Raw genomic sequence first — 16,419 nt, 5'->3', positions numbered from 1 at the left:
CTTTAAAAACTGGCCATAAAATAAACACAAATACAACCATAAAGTTGGATGCCCCTCCCCTAAAGCCAAAAATAAAAAACACAAGTCTCTCATCAGAGCTTAAAAAATGATTTGACAAGCCTCTCCCTTTTAAACCCCCCCCTCATAAATAACAAACAGTCCCTTACAAATTCAGATTTCTACACATAACATACGAAAAGCTCAGACAGAAGCCTTCATCCGCTTAACGTGTTCAAGGACCGGAGATTTTTAAAGAAAACATGCCTTCCAAACCTGCAGTAAAAAAAATACAAAATACAGCCATGAATAAAATACGGTAAATAATGAACAGTCCCTAAGTGGTACAATGACATAGTAATACACAGGTATGTTCTGTAAAAGATAAAATACTCTGAAACAGGATCAGAGCTGTGACATCTCATTGATACGATCAGATCCTGGTGATCGGTGATCAATATAAAGATTGAGTGTGATGCTCCGTCTTCACTTTCACTGTGTTGCATCACGTTTCTGATTATTCATCAACCTCTGACTGACTCACGTGATCCCCCCGAGCCCCTCACCGACTGATCAATCAATTCAACTTATGATTGTCAATAAGATGACGTCAGCCGTCCATAATTAGTAGACAGTGATGTCATCAAGCCGCTTAGTTGGTCAATCAAGTCTCGTTTTCTGTTGATTGGTTGATTGATTACTGATGTAACGATCAGCGCAGCTGGGGGTCAGAGAGACAGTTTGACATGCAGACACTCACACAGACAGGAGGACAGACAGGGGGACAGACAGGAGGACACACAGGAGGACAGACAGACGCATCAACAGTTGTCAGGTATTTAAAGCGGCCGCGCGGAGTGAACCCTCCGCGGGCTCCGGCGGCTCCACTCACCGGGACTCGGCTCTCTCCGCTCGGCTGTGCTGCGCTGCCTGTGACGGTGAGACCGGCTGTCTGTGTGTCCGTGTGTCCTCCGTCTGATCCAGACTGTCTGTCTGCACACTCATGAGAGTCAGCGGGGGGGGGGGGGGGGCTGTGTCATGCTCACCAGACAGCCAGACATAACAGGAAGTCAGCCGAGTCCGACGCGTTATAAAAATAAGAGTAGATTCATGAGCGCAGACAAGCACATTAAAGAAGAACAAGAATCTGCCTTAAAACGCGTTTTTCACACATTAAAGATCGTGTGAAGTGGTACATATTATTATGGAACATTATTAAGTATAATTAGTATAATTATTCAAGTACATCTGACGTACTTGTACTTAACTTTTTTGTTGTTTTTATTCATTTATTTTAATTTCTTCTCTACTCTCCAGAAGAAAATGTACTTTTGACTGCACTACATTGATTTTAGTAGTTAGTAAGTTAGATCTTCATTTGGAACATGGTAAATAAAATAAGACAAAATCAAAGCATGTCACATAAAGTAATAAATAAATAAAAAACCCAAGAAATGATTCGAAAAAAGTGCAGAAAATAAAAAAACAAAATATGTATTTTTTGTAACTTGATTTCAATCCTTTAAAACTTGAGCAAAGTGGCTTCATTTCTTTCAAAAATAGCAACACAAAAAACCCTAAAATAAATATTAAATAAAAAATACTACAATATAAATATTTAATAAATAATACATATTTACATAACAAAAAGTAATACAATCTATATACACTATGTGCACTTTTCATTTATCCACATAATGTATGCTTTTTATTTAAAGTTGCACAGCATAACTGAAATACACACAGGATGTGTTTATTATTACTACACAAAAACAGAGAAATATGAATATTATTGCACAGTAAATGGCAAAAGTATTGCAAATCGGGGAATTGCAAAGGAATTTTACACAGTAACAATATAAAGCATATAAGATATTTATATATTTATGATGATAAAAAAGGAAATATATAAACTGTAATGAAAAAAAGTGTTGTGTATTAGTCATATTAGTTATCTATATAATGTATATGACTATGTTTTGCTGCAAATACTTTTGTGCTTTTACTTGAGGAGACTGTGATTTTAAATGCTGACTTTTACTTGAAACAGAGTAAATCTACACTGTAGCAGGCCCAAACACTTCTGCTTTTACTTAAATTAAGTGAGATTTTGGAGTATTTCTCCAGTGAGACATTAGGTCAGTATGTTATGGTCTGCCTCTAAACTTTCACACTTAAAACATCCGCCTGCAAAATCATCCTCACGTTATTATTATAATAAATTATTATAATTATCAGCATCGTCATTATTATTATTATTACTATTATTATTATTTTTTATGCACTAGATCTAACTTCAAACATTTATTTTGAAGTTTGAGGACAGAAATGCGTTTTTTCCGGTGCTTTCTTAACTTCTGTGACAAAGTTTGTTTGTGCGCGTGACCTCTGTTGAGTGTGAGGCAGACAGCCAATCACAGCTCTCCTGTGTATGCGGTTGCCCTGGGTTACCAGGTGATTGGCGGGTCGGCGGACAGACAGACTTTAGCGCCATCTCGTGGTGAAGAGAAAAATAATGAACACAAACAAAATACAACAGACGAGTTTGACACTGATAAAGATATAATCAAAAGTATTATTGGTATTATTATTATTATTATTATTATTATTATTATTATTATTATTATTATTATCATCATTATTATTCAGGGGTTTTCTTTATTTTTTATTCTGAAAACAAAATCTGCAACTGAAAAAACAAGACCTCAAATATGATATTAACTGAGAATTAAAGATAAATTATTCAAAATTAAAATTAAAATACAAATTTAAATCAAAATTATATTTGAATGGAAATCAACCTTTTCCTACAATTTTTTTTTTTCAAAATTTAAAATTGAGTTTCATTTTTTATTCTTTTTATTAATAATGTTTTAAAATTAAATCTTTGGGTCTTGATTTGGTTCCATAACCTGAAACTGATATTAAAATGCTATATCTGATGGTCTTTAATTTGGAGGATTTCCACCTTTTAAACCTTCTGTGGACAAACATCTATGTTAAATATTATATTATATATAGAATATTGCATTAAATAATTACATGCAAATTTGCAAATTTAAATCAAATCAGATATTAAAGATTAAACTATCCAAACTCAAAAATGCACATACCGAATAAATAACTACAAGGCATTCAATCAAAAAGCAAAAAATAAAAACAAGAAAACAAAACAAAATACATAAAAAATAGGCCGAATCTTTAGCTTTTTTTTTTTTTTTTTTAAAAAAAAAAAAAACTTCCCCTTTTTACTTATATTTATTACTAATTTACTACTAAGTTTAATCAGGCCAAAGGGGAAAAATGAATAGAAATGCAGAAAGAAAAAAATCCCAATTGAAAATAAGCCAGTTTCGCATCTGTTTGCGAGCACAGTTTTAATCATGTTTTTATTTTTGAGGGTTAATTCCTGAAGTCAAATGTAAACAGAAACAGACACATTCATGAGGACAGTGAGGATAGTGAGGACAGTGAGGACACTGAGGACAGTGAGGACACTGAGGACAGTGGGACAGTGAGGCTGCATGAAGGACAGTAACTAAACCTGACCGTTAGCCGAGCCGTTAAACGCTGAATTTCAAACCGTTTTTTATTTCGGGGTTCGGTCTGAACGGTCGTTGATTTGGGAGCAAACAGGTGAAACGTCGACAGGTGAAACGTCGACAGGTGAAACGTCGACAGGTGAGCGGCGGCGCCAAACATTGATGTTTAGCTACAATAACAACATGTTGCTAGCTTAGCTACCTTTAGCACAGCAGTCGTTAGCACCCAAACGTTGCGTTACGGGACATTACGGTCGCGTGATACTGTCACGTTAATTCGAAAAAAAGCGTTTAAAACGCTTTGAAGTTTAACTGAACATAAAAAAGATTTTAAAAATAATCGGCGACTTTAAAGACCATTAGCTCAGATTTGTAGCAGTAGCAAGCTAGCAGGTTAGCATCGCGGTTAGTCCACGTCAGCTGAGACAGCGGCGGTGAGCAGGTGTGTTTCCGCTTCCCGGTAACACACCTGCGTCCGTCACGTTTGAGGTGACAGCTTTCTTTCATCTTAAGTTGTAAACTTAACCAACTTAAACTAAAAACTTTCCTTCCTAGAGTCAGATAACGTGTTTAAGCTAATGCTAGCTCGAGAGAATGGCGGCGGATCCCCTTTGTAACTTCCTCAAATGTGACGTCTCACAGTTCATCGGCAAACCGAGAGCTTTGTAGCGACTAAAGTTTAACACGTGGACATTTATGGTCTTCTCTCAAAGTCGGCTTTCATTTGAACCATAAAGCAGCACTTACTGTTGACCAAAGACGGACTTCATGCGTTGTTGCTGCTGATTAAATGAGGCACCAGAGGGGAAATTCACGCTTTCTGCACATTTAAAAAAGCTGCTGGTTGTGTTTCTGTGCCGAATTGAATTTTTTGTGTGTCATTCAGATATCCAGCGGATTTCGTCCTATTAATCCCTTCGGTAATGAAAGAGGCGTTTGTCTTTGTTAATTAGCCCACAGGTGAATGGGGTTTCGGCTCAGCTGTGAGTGTGTCATTTTTGTGACTTGCAGTAGAAAGATTCAGGGAAACTGGAAGCTTATGGATTCATCAAAACCACCCTCATTTTTCCCGAGAGGCACCTCAAAGGTTTCTCTCAATGAGCGGTGAGACACATTTCATCACATCCTGCAAAATGTGCTTTTAAGTTGACAATTTATATTTGATTGTTCCATTTTCCATCCTGTAACGTCTCTTGGTTGAATGAGAAGTATGTTTTTCTTTACCAAGAATCACCATGATTACATAATATGTAATGTGGATCACAAAAACTCATCATCAGTTTATCCAAAGACATACAAATATGATTGATTATTGATTATTGATAACCTTTGAACTCCTGTCTGTGTGTGTCATGTTGTAGCTTCTCTCACCCTCTTACCCGGCCCAGAATGACGACCTTTAACCCCGTCCTTCCACACCAGAGGAGGGTGTATGACGCCCCACAGGTGGTCCTGCTGGTGAGGAGAGAGAGGTCATCACCGCTCAACCTGCAGGTGAGTTACAGAGCTGTGCACAAAAATATACACAAAAATATATACTCTTGCTATTATTGTTCTTATTTTATTCAAATAGGATAACAATGTTCCCACAGATCCTTAAAAAGTCTTAAAAGGTATCAAATTAATTTATCTAAAAATAAGGCCTTAATTGGTATTAAATTGACTTAAATTAACTTTTCAGAAGCCTTAAAAATGCTCAGACATGCATTGCATTGTCAAATCTCAAAATAATTGGTAAAACCCTTTTTTCTGCTAAATAATTTAATATATTCCTTTTCTTAAACTCGTTATGATGGGAATCCAAGAAGTATAAACATGCAGATTGAGAATCACAAAATCGTCCTGAAAACAACAGAAATGCCAGATATTTCCCACTTCTGTGTGTAAATAAGTAGATGCCTTTATGAGAATATAACATGTTCATTGTCTTCCATGAAGAAAAAAGTTATTTTTTCCCAACATTTGACATAGAAAATCTAACTTTTCTACTGGACAAAAAAGTTGTTTTTTTGTTACAATAAACATTTGGGCAAAATAAAATAGTTCACTTTCGGTTATTAGGAAATTTGTTCTTTAGCTTAATTCCGAGTTGCATTAAAAAAGTCTTAAATCTAACTTGAGTTTAAAGAAAAACATTTTGCACTTGATAAGCTCTTCTAAACTCACCTGTTTGGCGCTCTGCTCTCCGTCCCGATGCAGACCCGTGACACGTCTGTGGGGGTGACGCAGCGTCTGAGGAGGAGGAGCGTCTGGACTCGACTCGGCTGGAATAAGGCGACTCGTCGCTTCTCGATCTCCAAACTTCGAGGCTTCTGGAGCTTCAGGAACAAGTACAAGTGGAGAGCCAGGTTCACCTCCACCTACAGGGGTGAGTACCTGCTGGTGTTTTCTCTCTGACAAGAAATCATAGCGATAAATCAGTTAACAAACCGCCCCAAAGAGGAAATATTATCATTACTAACTTCTGTTTCTGAAAAATAAGTTATTCCATCATCACACCTAAACCTGTCGTTACATCCTCACCTGTAGTCACACCTGTCTGTGCTTCCTGTGCAGGACGAGCAAACCTTCATAGTCGACTCGGGCAGCGTCGCCTCCTGGGGACGAGAAACATCTGGAAATTAACAGCAGGTCAGTTTATTAACACAAGCTCACAGTGAGCAGAGGACACACCCCAACTGTTGTTACACCTGTTGGAGGCTCAGGTAAGACGGTAAAATGTCCCTGATGATAGTCAAACCGCTGATGTTTGAAGTTGTGGATGGTACCTTTACCATCGCCGTTCAGACCGTGAGTTTTTCATACATTCATTAAATATAACTATAACATGAAAGCAGCAACTGTAAACTGAGATATAGATAAAATAATTTAATTCACTGATCCGACTACTTTCAACTATTAAGGTGGAACGTTTACTTGTAATGTAACTGCATGTGCATTGAAAAAAAGGTGCATGAAATCATGACGTGAGTCCATCAACACACCTTAAATTTCAATATGACAACTTTGACAGCTCAGTCTGTTTTTATTGTCTCTCTTGGACGACTTCAGTAATGAGCGGATCTTAAGCAGAAATTTAACCGGATTATATGAACTTCATATATTCCAAAACAACAACACGTCACGTGCAAATGTTTCACAGTAAAATGTCAACAGAGGCGTTGTCAGAGGGCTTTTATTTTGAAGTGGGAGCAGGAAAGTTTGAGTAACAGACCTTTGTATTTCCTCATTTCTGTGACAGAGACTTTTAAAGTAAAACGTGGTTTAGAGGCGATATAATCATCACAACGCCATTTTCACTGTTTCTGCTAACAAATGCACAAGGAAGAAAACGGCGAGCCACCGTTTCTCGATGTGCTGCAGCTGACAGGCAGCTCACGCTCTAATATACTTATATATAATATATCATATATAATATATAATATCGATCGGTGCACGCCTGCTTTTGGCGGAGTGACCAGTGATGACAGGTTTCTTCCTCCCATTAAAGCATTAGAGTAATAAACACGGTCACCTGTTCTCCTGCAGGACAAACACACCTGCAGAGGGGCGGGGCCACCTCTGTCAGTGGGCGGAGCTGGAGCAAAGCCAACGTACCAACCAAGAAGAAGCTGGACGCAGAGCTGGACAAGTATATGTCAACGTCCAGGAGCCGATTGGACAAACAGCTAGACGAATACATGTCCAAATCCAAGAGCCGGCTGGACGCTCAGCTGGACGAGTACATGTCGATGGCGGGACAGATAGAGACAGACTGGGACTGAGACGGTTGTCATGGCGGCGGAGGGTTCAGTTTTCAGCCGGTTTTCTGCCTACAGTTTGATTTTGTGACGGATAAAGCTTCATTATTTGATTTAAACAGATGAAGGTTAAAGATGTTAATGTTTAATTTGACGGGTGGATTATTGATCGATGTGATGGAGCTGTAGGGGGGAGGAGCTCTGACTTTAGTTTGAACTCACAGGTGAGTTCCAGGTGTGCAGAGGCAGGAAGTCGCCGTGTTGCTCTCAGTGAACGTGTATTAGTTTCACCTGTTTGGTTTGTTCATCAGTTTATCGTCACCTGAATAGGCCGTGTGCACTTCACTGACCGCTCTGTGTGTGGGAACTTTTTCCGATCGTGTTACTGAGGCTCCACTTTTGTTACCAGAATTTAAAAAATATATATTTTAATAAAAGATGTTACCTGCCGAGTCACTGTTGTTTACTTCAGGTGTTCAGAAAGTGAAGCACAATTCAAGTTTTCCTTCGTTACGGAGTCTGATCATCGATATGTTGGGCAACTCAAGTATCAAGGGAGGCTCAACTTGTGCCCCCAGTACCAAATCTGGCCCCCAGTCGGGTGTCCGGTGGCCCTTAAACTATTTTCTAATTCACAATAAAGAGAAAGCGATATACACTGGGAAGTGGTTTTTACTTTTAGTGTCCATAAGGTGCCAGATTGCAGAAAACAGCATCCAAATAGTGCCAGTGGAGGATCCCCCACACCCCCGACAGAGGTCCTGGATAAGACCCGAATGTCCTGAAAAATCCCAGAACATCCTGAACTCGCACAATTGTCCTAAAAAAGTATAAATATCCCAAAATTGTATAAACGTCGTGAAATCCTAGAAACGTGGTGCTGCTGTGATTGGCCCCTGACCTGAAGTGAGGTTTTGAATGAAGGGCTTTTATATGGACTTAATGTCTATTTTTTAAGTATCTTAATTTTTCGCACATTTTCAGTCAGAGTTGTAAATGTGATTTTAATTCATGCCAAAAAGTCTGATGAAACCAGGGTTTCAATTTTAAATTATTTTATTAAAAAATGCAACATGAACCTGCAGACAGGAAATTCAGGTTTACAATAAACAAGGTGCAGCATTAAAAAGGCTGAAATTACATGATTGTGTGGTCTGATAGTGTCACGAGGGGCCACAGGTGTCTGCTGCTGCAATCCACTGCGAGTCGAAAACTGATATTTTATTCTATTTCTGCCAATAGATCCTCTAAATCTTACACACTGGATCTGTAATGCAACATACAAAAGCCCAGACAAACAAACTCTGAGCAAAACAGTTTGAACCAAAGCTAATAACGTAAAGTCACGAGCGTCCGTTTTTATTGTTAAAGCACTTTTCACAACACAAGCACAACACGAATCACTACATAAGGTCAAAATGAATAAAGATGTCATTCGGCGCCACGTCGCCACGTCGCTGTGCCACCAGGTGTGTTTTCCCTCCCTAACCTTTCCAAATCTGAGCAAACTGGCTTGATTTCTTCCAAAAAGCTAGGGAAGAAGGCAACGGACAACTTAAAGTGAAATGGTCCAAAAATTTGCCAGAAATTAGTAAAAAGTTCAAATAAAATTACCTGATAATAAATGACAAAAAGAATAGTAAAAAATAAATGACATTTTTAAAAATATATTTTAATGTGTATTTGATTTTTTTTCTGAAACAAAAATTTAAATATATAGTTTTATGAACATTTTCTCTATTTTTTTTCCATTTTCTTGTCTTTTTAAATTTTTTTTTGCATTTTGTAGAACATTTCTTGCCAAGTTGTTCATTGCTTTTTCTCCCCATGTTTTCAAAATAAATCAAATTTCAGAGGTTTACATGCTTGTCAAAGTTTTTTGAGTGCAGCACAATAAAATCAGTCTATACATGAAAGGGTTAAATGACCTTCCTTCGGACGTTATTTTCCGTTATTTAAGTTCCTGGTTCAGTGAATTGCAGCATAACATACAGGCTCTAATAAGAGACATTCCAGGAGCATTATGGGAAATGTAGGATACAGTTAGGACACAGGGATGATGATGATGATGATGATGATGATGATGAAGGTCACAGACACCTGTGGAAGAAGAAGTGACACCTGGAGCCCGGCTGACAGTCACACAGCTGCCCGAAGCGAGGACCTTTCTTCACCGAACAGGACGCCCTGACGTCACACTGAGAGAGAGAGACGGATGGATGGATGGATGGATGGATGGATGGATGGATGGATGATAGATGGATAGATAATTTATTAACCCTTCACAGAAAATAACATTTGTTACAGCAGTTCATTAACACATAACATAAAAGTACATCTATATTTATTCACAGGAAATAAGTCATAAATAATAAAAAATCAGCATGTGTGACGTTGTCTCACGGTCGGCAGGCGGCTCTGTCGTCTGTTCAACGTTGACGACTTCCTGTTCTGAAGTTTCTCCAGAACGTTCTGCAGGGCGAGCAGCTGGCAGACAGAAAGTATAAAAAGTATTTATCGTTACACGTTATTTATGACACGACTTCAAAGATCAGGTTCTTTAATCCAAAAGACAAAATGCATCATTAACTAAGGAGAGGAGACCGGGCTGGTTTCTGGCTCATAATCAAATGAATTTTTATTTTAAACATGTAAAAACAAAACACGCAAATAAAAGCAAACGAGAATTCAAGCAAGAATAATGAACGAAGAGAAAATAATTTAAAAAAAAAAAGATCTTTCCGAAGTCTAAACATCTATCTCAATTACAAATACTAAAACCACTTAGACTTAAATATTACCTGTTCAAAAAGGAGTAGGAAGAGGTACTCATGTATTCATTCTTACCCCTATACTGTATATTCATTAACATTTTACATACATAAACGACGTCCCAAATTTTGAATTTTAATGTGAGAATATTAAAAGTATGTATAAATATTTTTTTAAGAGCTTCTGGAACTAATATTAGCCATGCATTTGTCTGCAGTTGACTATGGAGACTCTCTCTCTCTATAAGCAGTGATTGAACCAGCTGCTTCCTAAAAGAGAAACATGAAAAACCCAACTTCACCCCGAGCTTTTATGATGTTGAAAAGACAGATTAAAAAACAGGTATTTGCAAGCTGAGACTCGTTCAGTCACCTGATTACTTAAAACAATCTGATTTACATTGTCAGCTGTCTGCTTGGACCGTAAAAGCACATCATTTTAGTTTTGTCAGGGATGAGTGCGAGTCTCAATTCACAAAGATTCCTCTGAACTACAGTAAACGCAGATTGCAGCTCTTTAACTGCACTCGCTAAAGATAAAGCAGAACTATACAAAATAGTGTTGTCTGTGTAAAAATGAAAATTTGCACTTCTAACATTGAAGCATGATTTATTCATACAAATAGTAAATAAAATTGGACCCAGTATGGATCCTTGTGGGACACCATTTTGAATATTCAAAAAGCCAGAAGACACATCGTCCACTCGGACACTTTACGCTTTACAGCTCAAGTTTTGGAGGAAAACGCTTCGTTAAACAGCCTGTGCAAACAAAGAGGTCAACTGTGTCAAAAACCTTTGTGTTAATGTGAAAATACAGCAGCACAGTATTCTTCTGAGTCCGTCGCGTTTATGTTGTCATTTAAAACCTTCATTGTTGCATTGACTGTGCTGTTTTTTAAAATTCTGAAATATGACTGTAAATCATTGAGGATGCCATGGCTTGATAAAAAATCCTTTAATTAATTACATATAAGCCCCCCTAAGACCTGAGCTAAATCTGAGAGTTTAGATATGAGCCTTTATTATTCTGATCATTCTGCGTAAAAAGTACTTTTAAAAAAGTACTTTTATTTTTCTTCAGTTGTAGTAAAATAGTTAAATCATAATACTGTCATAAATAAAGATATTACAGTGACTCACCAGCTCTCTGCTGTCCTCTGACTTCCCGTCTTTCTCATCCGTCCATGGACTTCCTGTCTCACCTGAGGACAGGAGGAGGAGGAGGGACAGCAGGACGATGAGGACAGAGGTGGCTGTGTTCATCCTGCTGCTGCTGAGGCTCAGAGGAAGAGTCCAGCTGGAGGAAACAGAAGAAGAAGTGATGTGTTTCTGGATGAGAGGAGCAGGTCTGAGTCCGCGCTGCTGACGCTCAGATTAACCGGCTGCTCGTTATGCAACTGAACACAACACGATGAGTGAAAACATGTCAGCTTAATGAGATTGGACTCATTCAGAGCGTCCGCTGCACTTCAGTGAGACGACAATTAATAATCTCATCTGGTCTCATATTCATTCTCCCCTCATCTCCTCCAGGTTGTTTTGATTTTTATTTTAAGGGATTTTTTTGTTTATTTTTTTGAAATTAATTTTACATTTTTGTAAGGTTTTGTATATTTTTTTTGTGTGCTTTATATGTGTTTTTTTTATAATCAATAATTTTCAGTTTAAATGTCCACTTTTACGACGATGTTCGTTTTTACAGTCTGTGCAGCTGAACTTTGAGTCGTGTGTCAGTCACTTCCAGCAGCAGTTACATAAACAGTTAATCTGCTCTCTAACGTAATCTTTGCTTTATTTAGGACGAACTAATGAATGGAAACATCAACCTGAGGGAGTGACATCTCCGAGGACGGAGTCACTGGATCACCTGTCAATCAATCAGCTGTAATTAAAGAGACAGTTCACCCAAAAATCAAAAACAGCCCCTTTCCTCTCACCTGCAGCGCCACTGATCACTTTAGATCGTTTTGATGTCGGCCGAAGAGATTTCTGCCGTCTGCCACAAACAAGGTCCTAAAATAAGAAGTGAGACAAATAAATACAGTAATTTTGGAGTATTTATTGCAATATAATAAATGTGATATTGGAGTAGAATAAATGTAATTATTGCACAAGATCCAGTCAAATACAAGACTTGACTCTTGACTTATGAATTTTAATATTCTTCTGTTAACCCTTTTAACCTGAAGAAATTTGGCTTGATTTCATTTAAAAAATGGGAAGGCAGTGAGCCACTTAACAAGAAATGAAAGAAAAAGAAGACAATTACCTAAAATAATCCCCAAAAAAGTAAAGTAAAACAAACAAACAAAAAAAGGAACCAAGAAAATTACCTTAAGAAAATGCTGAAAATAAAATACAATATAATTCTGTTCATAATTTAAATAAATATTTTTAAAAAATAGTAATAATTCTGACATTTTTCATTAAAAAAAAAATCGAATAATCTCACCGAGCTGATTCTCAGGTCCTTTTCTTTTTTTTCTGGACATTTCTTACCAGTTAACTTTTTTTCTAATCTTTTCAAAAGAAATCAAATCAATTTTCTCAGAGGTTTAAACGCCAGTGAAAGGTGTCTGAACGACAAAAAACTGATGTAGATCCAGGTTCTGAAGGGTTAAATATCTTTGCTCTAGTCTCGTCAGGATCTCTAGCCTCCGAAAATCTCTGACTTTGCCAAACACATCACAGATGACGCGTGCAGCACCTCTGACCTCCGCCAGAGCTTCACATGTTCAAGGCATGACAAAGCAGTTTATGACCTACATCAGCTGTTTTTCTTAAAGGGCCAGTTCACCCCCAAATTTAAAATACATTTCCTCTTACCTGAAGTCCAATCAGCGTACAGGACGCCAACACAATATCGCCACCGTGATCACCTGTGCACCTTATGTGCTTCACCTGCCACACTAACCCGCACTGCCACCTGAGGAGAAGCTTATCCACGCAGAAAATATCAACGAACGCACAGACATTAAACAAAAAGTGTATCACCGCGCAGAAGGAAGCGTGCATCTACTCGTGGACGAGAGGCGTGTGACGGTGCGTGACGGCTGAGCTGTAACGTCAGGTGAGCTAAGAGACGATTAACACTTCCTTATCCTCATCGATAATAAAAATATGATGAAGCTTAAAGCTGATGTATCTCTTTCTGTCCCTGAAGGTGATTATCGGTGATTATTGATCAGTCCAGCAGAGAGTCCAAAAATAATCCACTGATCAGTTAGTGTCGATCAATCAATAATCAGCAGACTGACTGTGAGAAGTCATTTATTACAATATAAAAACATCAATCTGAAAGTGGTTAATGTGTCGTCATGGTAACACCGTCTGATCGGAAATCAGACGCTCTGAAGGTTAGCGGGCAGGAAGTGACGTCAACAAGTTAGTGATGATCCTCAGTCTGTCATCAGTTATTGATCTGCAGCCTGCAAAAGGACAAGAGACAGGAGGAAACACAGGAGGAGGAGACACAGGAGGAGAGACAGAAGGAGGAGACAGGAGGAGGAGAAACAGAAGGATAAGACACAGGAGGAGGAGCCACAGGAGGAGGAGACACAGGAGGAGGAGCCACAGGAGGAGGAGACACAGGAGGAGGAGACACAGGAGGAGAGATAGGAGGTTAGTGATCATGTTTCACTTTTAACTTCAAATTCAGCTTTAATTTCCATGATAACAAAGAAACCTTTTTTTCTGATTGTTTTGGGTAATTTTTTTCTTTTAATTTGATAGGACAGAGTCAGACAGGAAGTGATGTCAGAGATGCAGCAGGTTCCTGATGTTTGACTGAAAAGGTCAAAATAAACTAACTAACTAATACAAAAAAAAAATCACAAAAATACCCTCACAACTGCTTTATGTTTGATCACATTTTGATTTTTTAATAATAATGATAACCACTTTCAGATTGATGTTTTTATAAAATAATTAAAATCCTATAAACTGAAACATGATAATGAAACAATGAATCCTGACAGTTGTTGTGTAGATAAAGTAAAATGTTTGAACATGGAATTATTATGTATTATACAAAAGAATTACTAAAGTACTATAATTATTTTAATGTAAAAAAAAAACCATTTATTTTATTTTTAAAATTATTTTTATTAAGTACATTTAATATAATTTTGACACTTAAGTACAATGAATATCAGATACTTTCAGACTTTCACACATGTCATGTTCTAAATTTAAATCTAAATTTTTTCTTTTTTATTGACTTTCAGGCGCTTCATCCGCCACTGATGTTAACGGACTCATGAGAAAAAACGGCGTTTCTTCAGATGTTGGAGGTAACGCTCGCTGAGGAGTTGAGATACAGAAGGTCGTTTGTGTGGTGAAGTGTTTCCTGTCAGAGTCTCTTTAACTGTGTCAGTGAAGCAAACACATAAAACTGTATAATAAAGCACATAAAGATAAACAGCTGCTCTCACCTTTCACCTGGAGGTCGAAGGTCAAACTCCCGATGAGTCTCTGCACAGGAGAAAAACACTTTTACTCTTTAGGACTCATCTGGGTGGAGGACTGAACATAAATCACAGATAAAGCTCTCTGCAGTCGACATGGAAACATTAAATCTCATATTTCAGACACTAAATGTGAGTCAAACCATCATTTATTCTTTTACTGCAGCGCTCTGGACTCAGTCAGCGGGCTCAAAGGGCCAACAACATGTGGTAGCAATAAATATGCTCAATAAAAACAAAATAATTAGCACCAATCGCTGTCAAAAGTTAAAAAATGGCAATAAAATCAGTTAAAATTGGTGAAAAAGATTAAATAACAAACAAATCTGCAACTACTGAAAAATAACAGTAAAAATAAAGACAAAACAAATGATAAAAAAACAGTCACGTTTGTGAATGAACCAAAGCGGGAGCACTGTACAGTTACTTACAACAACAGCAACAACAACAACAACAACAACAACAACAACAACAACAACAACAGCAACAACAACAGCAACAACAACAACAACAACAGCAACAACAACCCCCAACAAACAGCAACAACAACAACAACAGCAACAACAACAACAACAACAACAACAACAACAACAACAACAGCAACAACAACAACAACAACAGCAACAACAACAACAACAACAGCAACAACAACAACAACAGCAACAACAACAACAACAACAGCAACAACAACAACAACAACAACAGCAACAACAACAGCAACAACAACAACAACAACAACAGCAACAACAACAACAACAACAGCAACAACAACAACAACAACAACAACAACAGCAACAGCAACAGCAACAACAACAGCAACAACAACAACAGCAACAACAACAACAACAACAACAACAACAACAACAACAACAACAACAGCAACAACAACAACAACAACAACAGCAACAACAACAACAACAACAACAACAACCACAACAACAACAGCAACAACAACAGCAACAACAACAACAATAATAATAACAGGACTCATAAAGCGTTTTTCTTGGTACTCTCAGACGATCAAAAGGTTAAAAATATTACACTCTGGAACCTGGTTTCAGAAGTTTGCATTTTCAGGCCCCCATAATGCCGTTGTCGTGTGAACGAACTGCCAAACCGCAACAAAAGTTTATCGTTTCATGCAAGAGGCGTTGCCATGTGAACGACCCCTCGATCGCTTTTCTTTTTAATAACTGTAACACTCCTATAATACTCATATATTACTGTAAACAGCTGTAAAATTAATAATTTAAGGTGCTCTCGACACTCTGAGGCTGATTTATTATCTTGCAGACTCAGAATGAATTTGATTGGCTCTCACCTGTCTGCAGGTGGTCTTTGGCTCCGTCCTCATCAGCTCCAGATCTGTTGGACGGCCAATCCCAGCAGGAGAACCGGGCCGCACCCGCCGACCCACGAGGCCTGAGCGGGGTCACAGAGGTCACAGTCTCACATAAAAAAAACAACTGTCCACATACTTTTGGCCTCGTGGAGACAAAGCTGCGTTCAAGTTCACGGTAAAACAGAGACCCGTCAGTGTTGGAGTAAATCACATTTTTTCCGACTGACGTCTTTTTATTTTGTGATTGATGTTGCCGATGGACTTTCTGTCCCCCCTCGGGCGTCTGCGGACGTGAACAGTGCTCGCTTTATTTCGCCGAGGACAGCGAGCGCTGCCGTGACCAATCAGACGCGTCATGATTGCAGATTGATGAGGATTCGTGATGAAGTCAAAGGTCACAGATTTCTTCTCTTTGATTAAAGGACGACTTTATTCTTTCTTCTGATCTGCAGAATGTCTCCGCTGTCGTTTCACAGTGAAACTTCACTTTGAACAGTATTTTTATACAACAGCGTTTACTTTTACTGCAGTAAAGGATCTGAGCCCAAAATGTTTAAG

The 16,419-nt window shown here is 38.1% G+C and overlaps 2 protein-coding genes across 4 annotated transcripts; one reads left to right on the top strand and one right to left on the bottom strand.

Annotated features, from left to right (window-relative positions):
* The first annotated feature begins 3,540 nt into the window (after positions 1 to 3,540).
* LOC121945493 lies at positions 3,541 to 7,782 on the top strand. Of its 3 annotated transcripts, XM_042489694.1 has the most exons (7): positions 3,703 to 4,028; positions 4,426 to 4,459; positions 4,551 to 4,643; positions 4,901 to 5,033; positions 5,739 to 5,907; positions 6,096 to 6,170; positions 7,068 to 7,782. In XM_042489694.1, the coding sequence occupies exons 3-7, from the start codon at positions 4,579 to 4,581 to the stop codon at positions 7,301 to 7,303; spliced, it is 678 nt and encodes a 225-aa protein (XP_042345628.1). In that variant the 5' UTR covers positions 3,703 to 4,028; positions 4,426 to 4,459; positions 4,551 to 4,578; the 3' UTR covers positions 7,304 to 7,782. The 3 variants fall into 3 exon arrangements, with proteins under 3 accessions (XP_042345629.1, XP_042345628.1, XP_042345626.1); XM_042489695.1 differs by lacking the exons at positions 3,703 to 4,028; positions 4,426 to 4,459 and adding an exon at positions 3,541 to 3,678; XM_042489692.1 differs by lacking the exon at positions 4,426 to 4,459 and having other exon boundaries at positions 4,493 to 4,643.
* A 1,292-nt stretch (positions 7,783 to 9,074) lies between these two features.
* LOC121946365 (cocaine- and amphetamine-regulated transcript protein-like) lies at positions 9,075 to 12,287 on the bottom strand. The gene is made up of 4 exons (XM_042490930.1): positions 11,991 to 12,287; positions 11,194 to 11,350; positions 9,683 to 9,766; positions 9,075 to 9,477 (listed from the first exon to the last, which is right to left on the bottom strand). The coding sequence occupies exons 2-4, from the start codon at positions 11,314 to 11,316 to the stop codon at positions 9,370 to 9,372; spliced, it is 315 nt and encodes a 104-aa protein (XP_042346864.1). The 5' UTR covers positions 11,317 to 11,350; positions 11,991 to 12,287; the 3' UTR covers positions 9,075 to 9,369.
* Between the last annotated feature and the right edge of the window lie 4,132 nt (positions 12,288 to 16,419).

The sequence above is a fragment of the Plectropomus leopardus genome, chromosome 7 (assembly GCF_008729295.1).
Source record: "Plectropomus leopardus isolate mb chromosome 7, YSFRI_Pleo_2.0, whole genome shotgun sequence".
Classification (NCBI taxonomy): Eukaryota; Metazoa; Chordata; class Actinopteri; order Perciformes; family Serranidae; genus Plectropomus; species Plectropomus leopardus.
Note: the sequence above shows the minus strand (reverse complement) of the source record. Positions and strands in the feature narration are given on the sequence as shown.

Coding starts and splice junctions, on each gene's coding strand:
- LOC121945493 (XM_042489692.1), top strand. CDS start 4,504: ATGGGGTTTCGGCTCAGCTGTGAGTGTGTCATTTTTGTGACTTGCAGT. Junction 4,644..4,900: donor AAGGTTTCTCTCAATGAGCG/GTGAGACACATT, acceptor GTCATGTTGTAG/CTTCTCTCACCCTCTTACCC. Junction 5,034..5,738: donor CATCACCGCTCAACCTGCAG/GTGAGTTACAGA, acceptor GTCCCGATGCAG/ACCCGTGACACGTCTGTGGG.
- LOC121946365 (XM_042490930.1), bottom strand. CDS start 11,316: ATGAACACAGCCACCTCTGTCCTCATCGTCCTGCTGTCCCTCCTCCTC. Junction 9,767..11,193: donor CAGAGGACAGCAGAGAGCTG/GTGAGTCACTGT, acceptor TCTGTCTGCCAG/CTGCTCGCCCTGCAGAACGT. Junction 9,478..9,682: donor GACAGAGCCGCCTGCCGACC/GTGAGACAACGT, acceptor TCTCTCTCTCAG/TGTGACGTCAGGGCGTCCTG.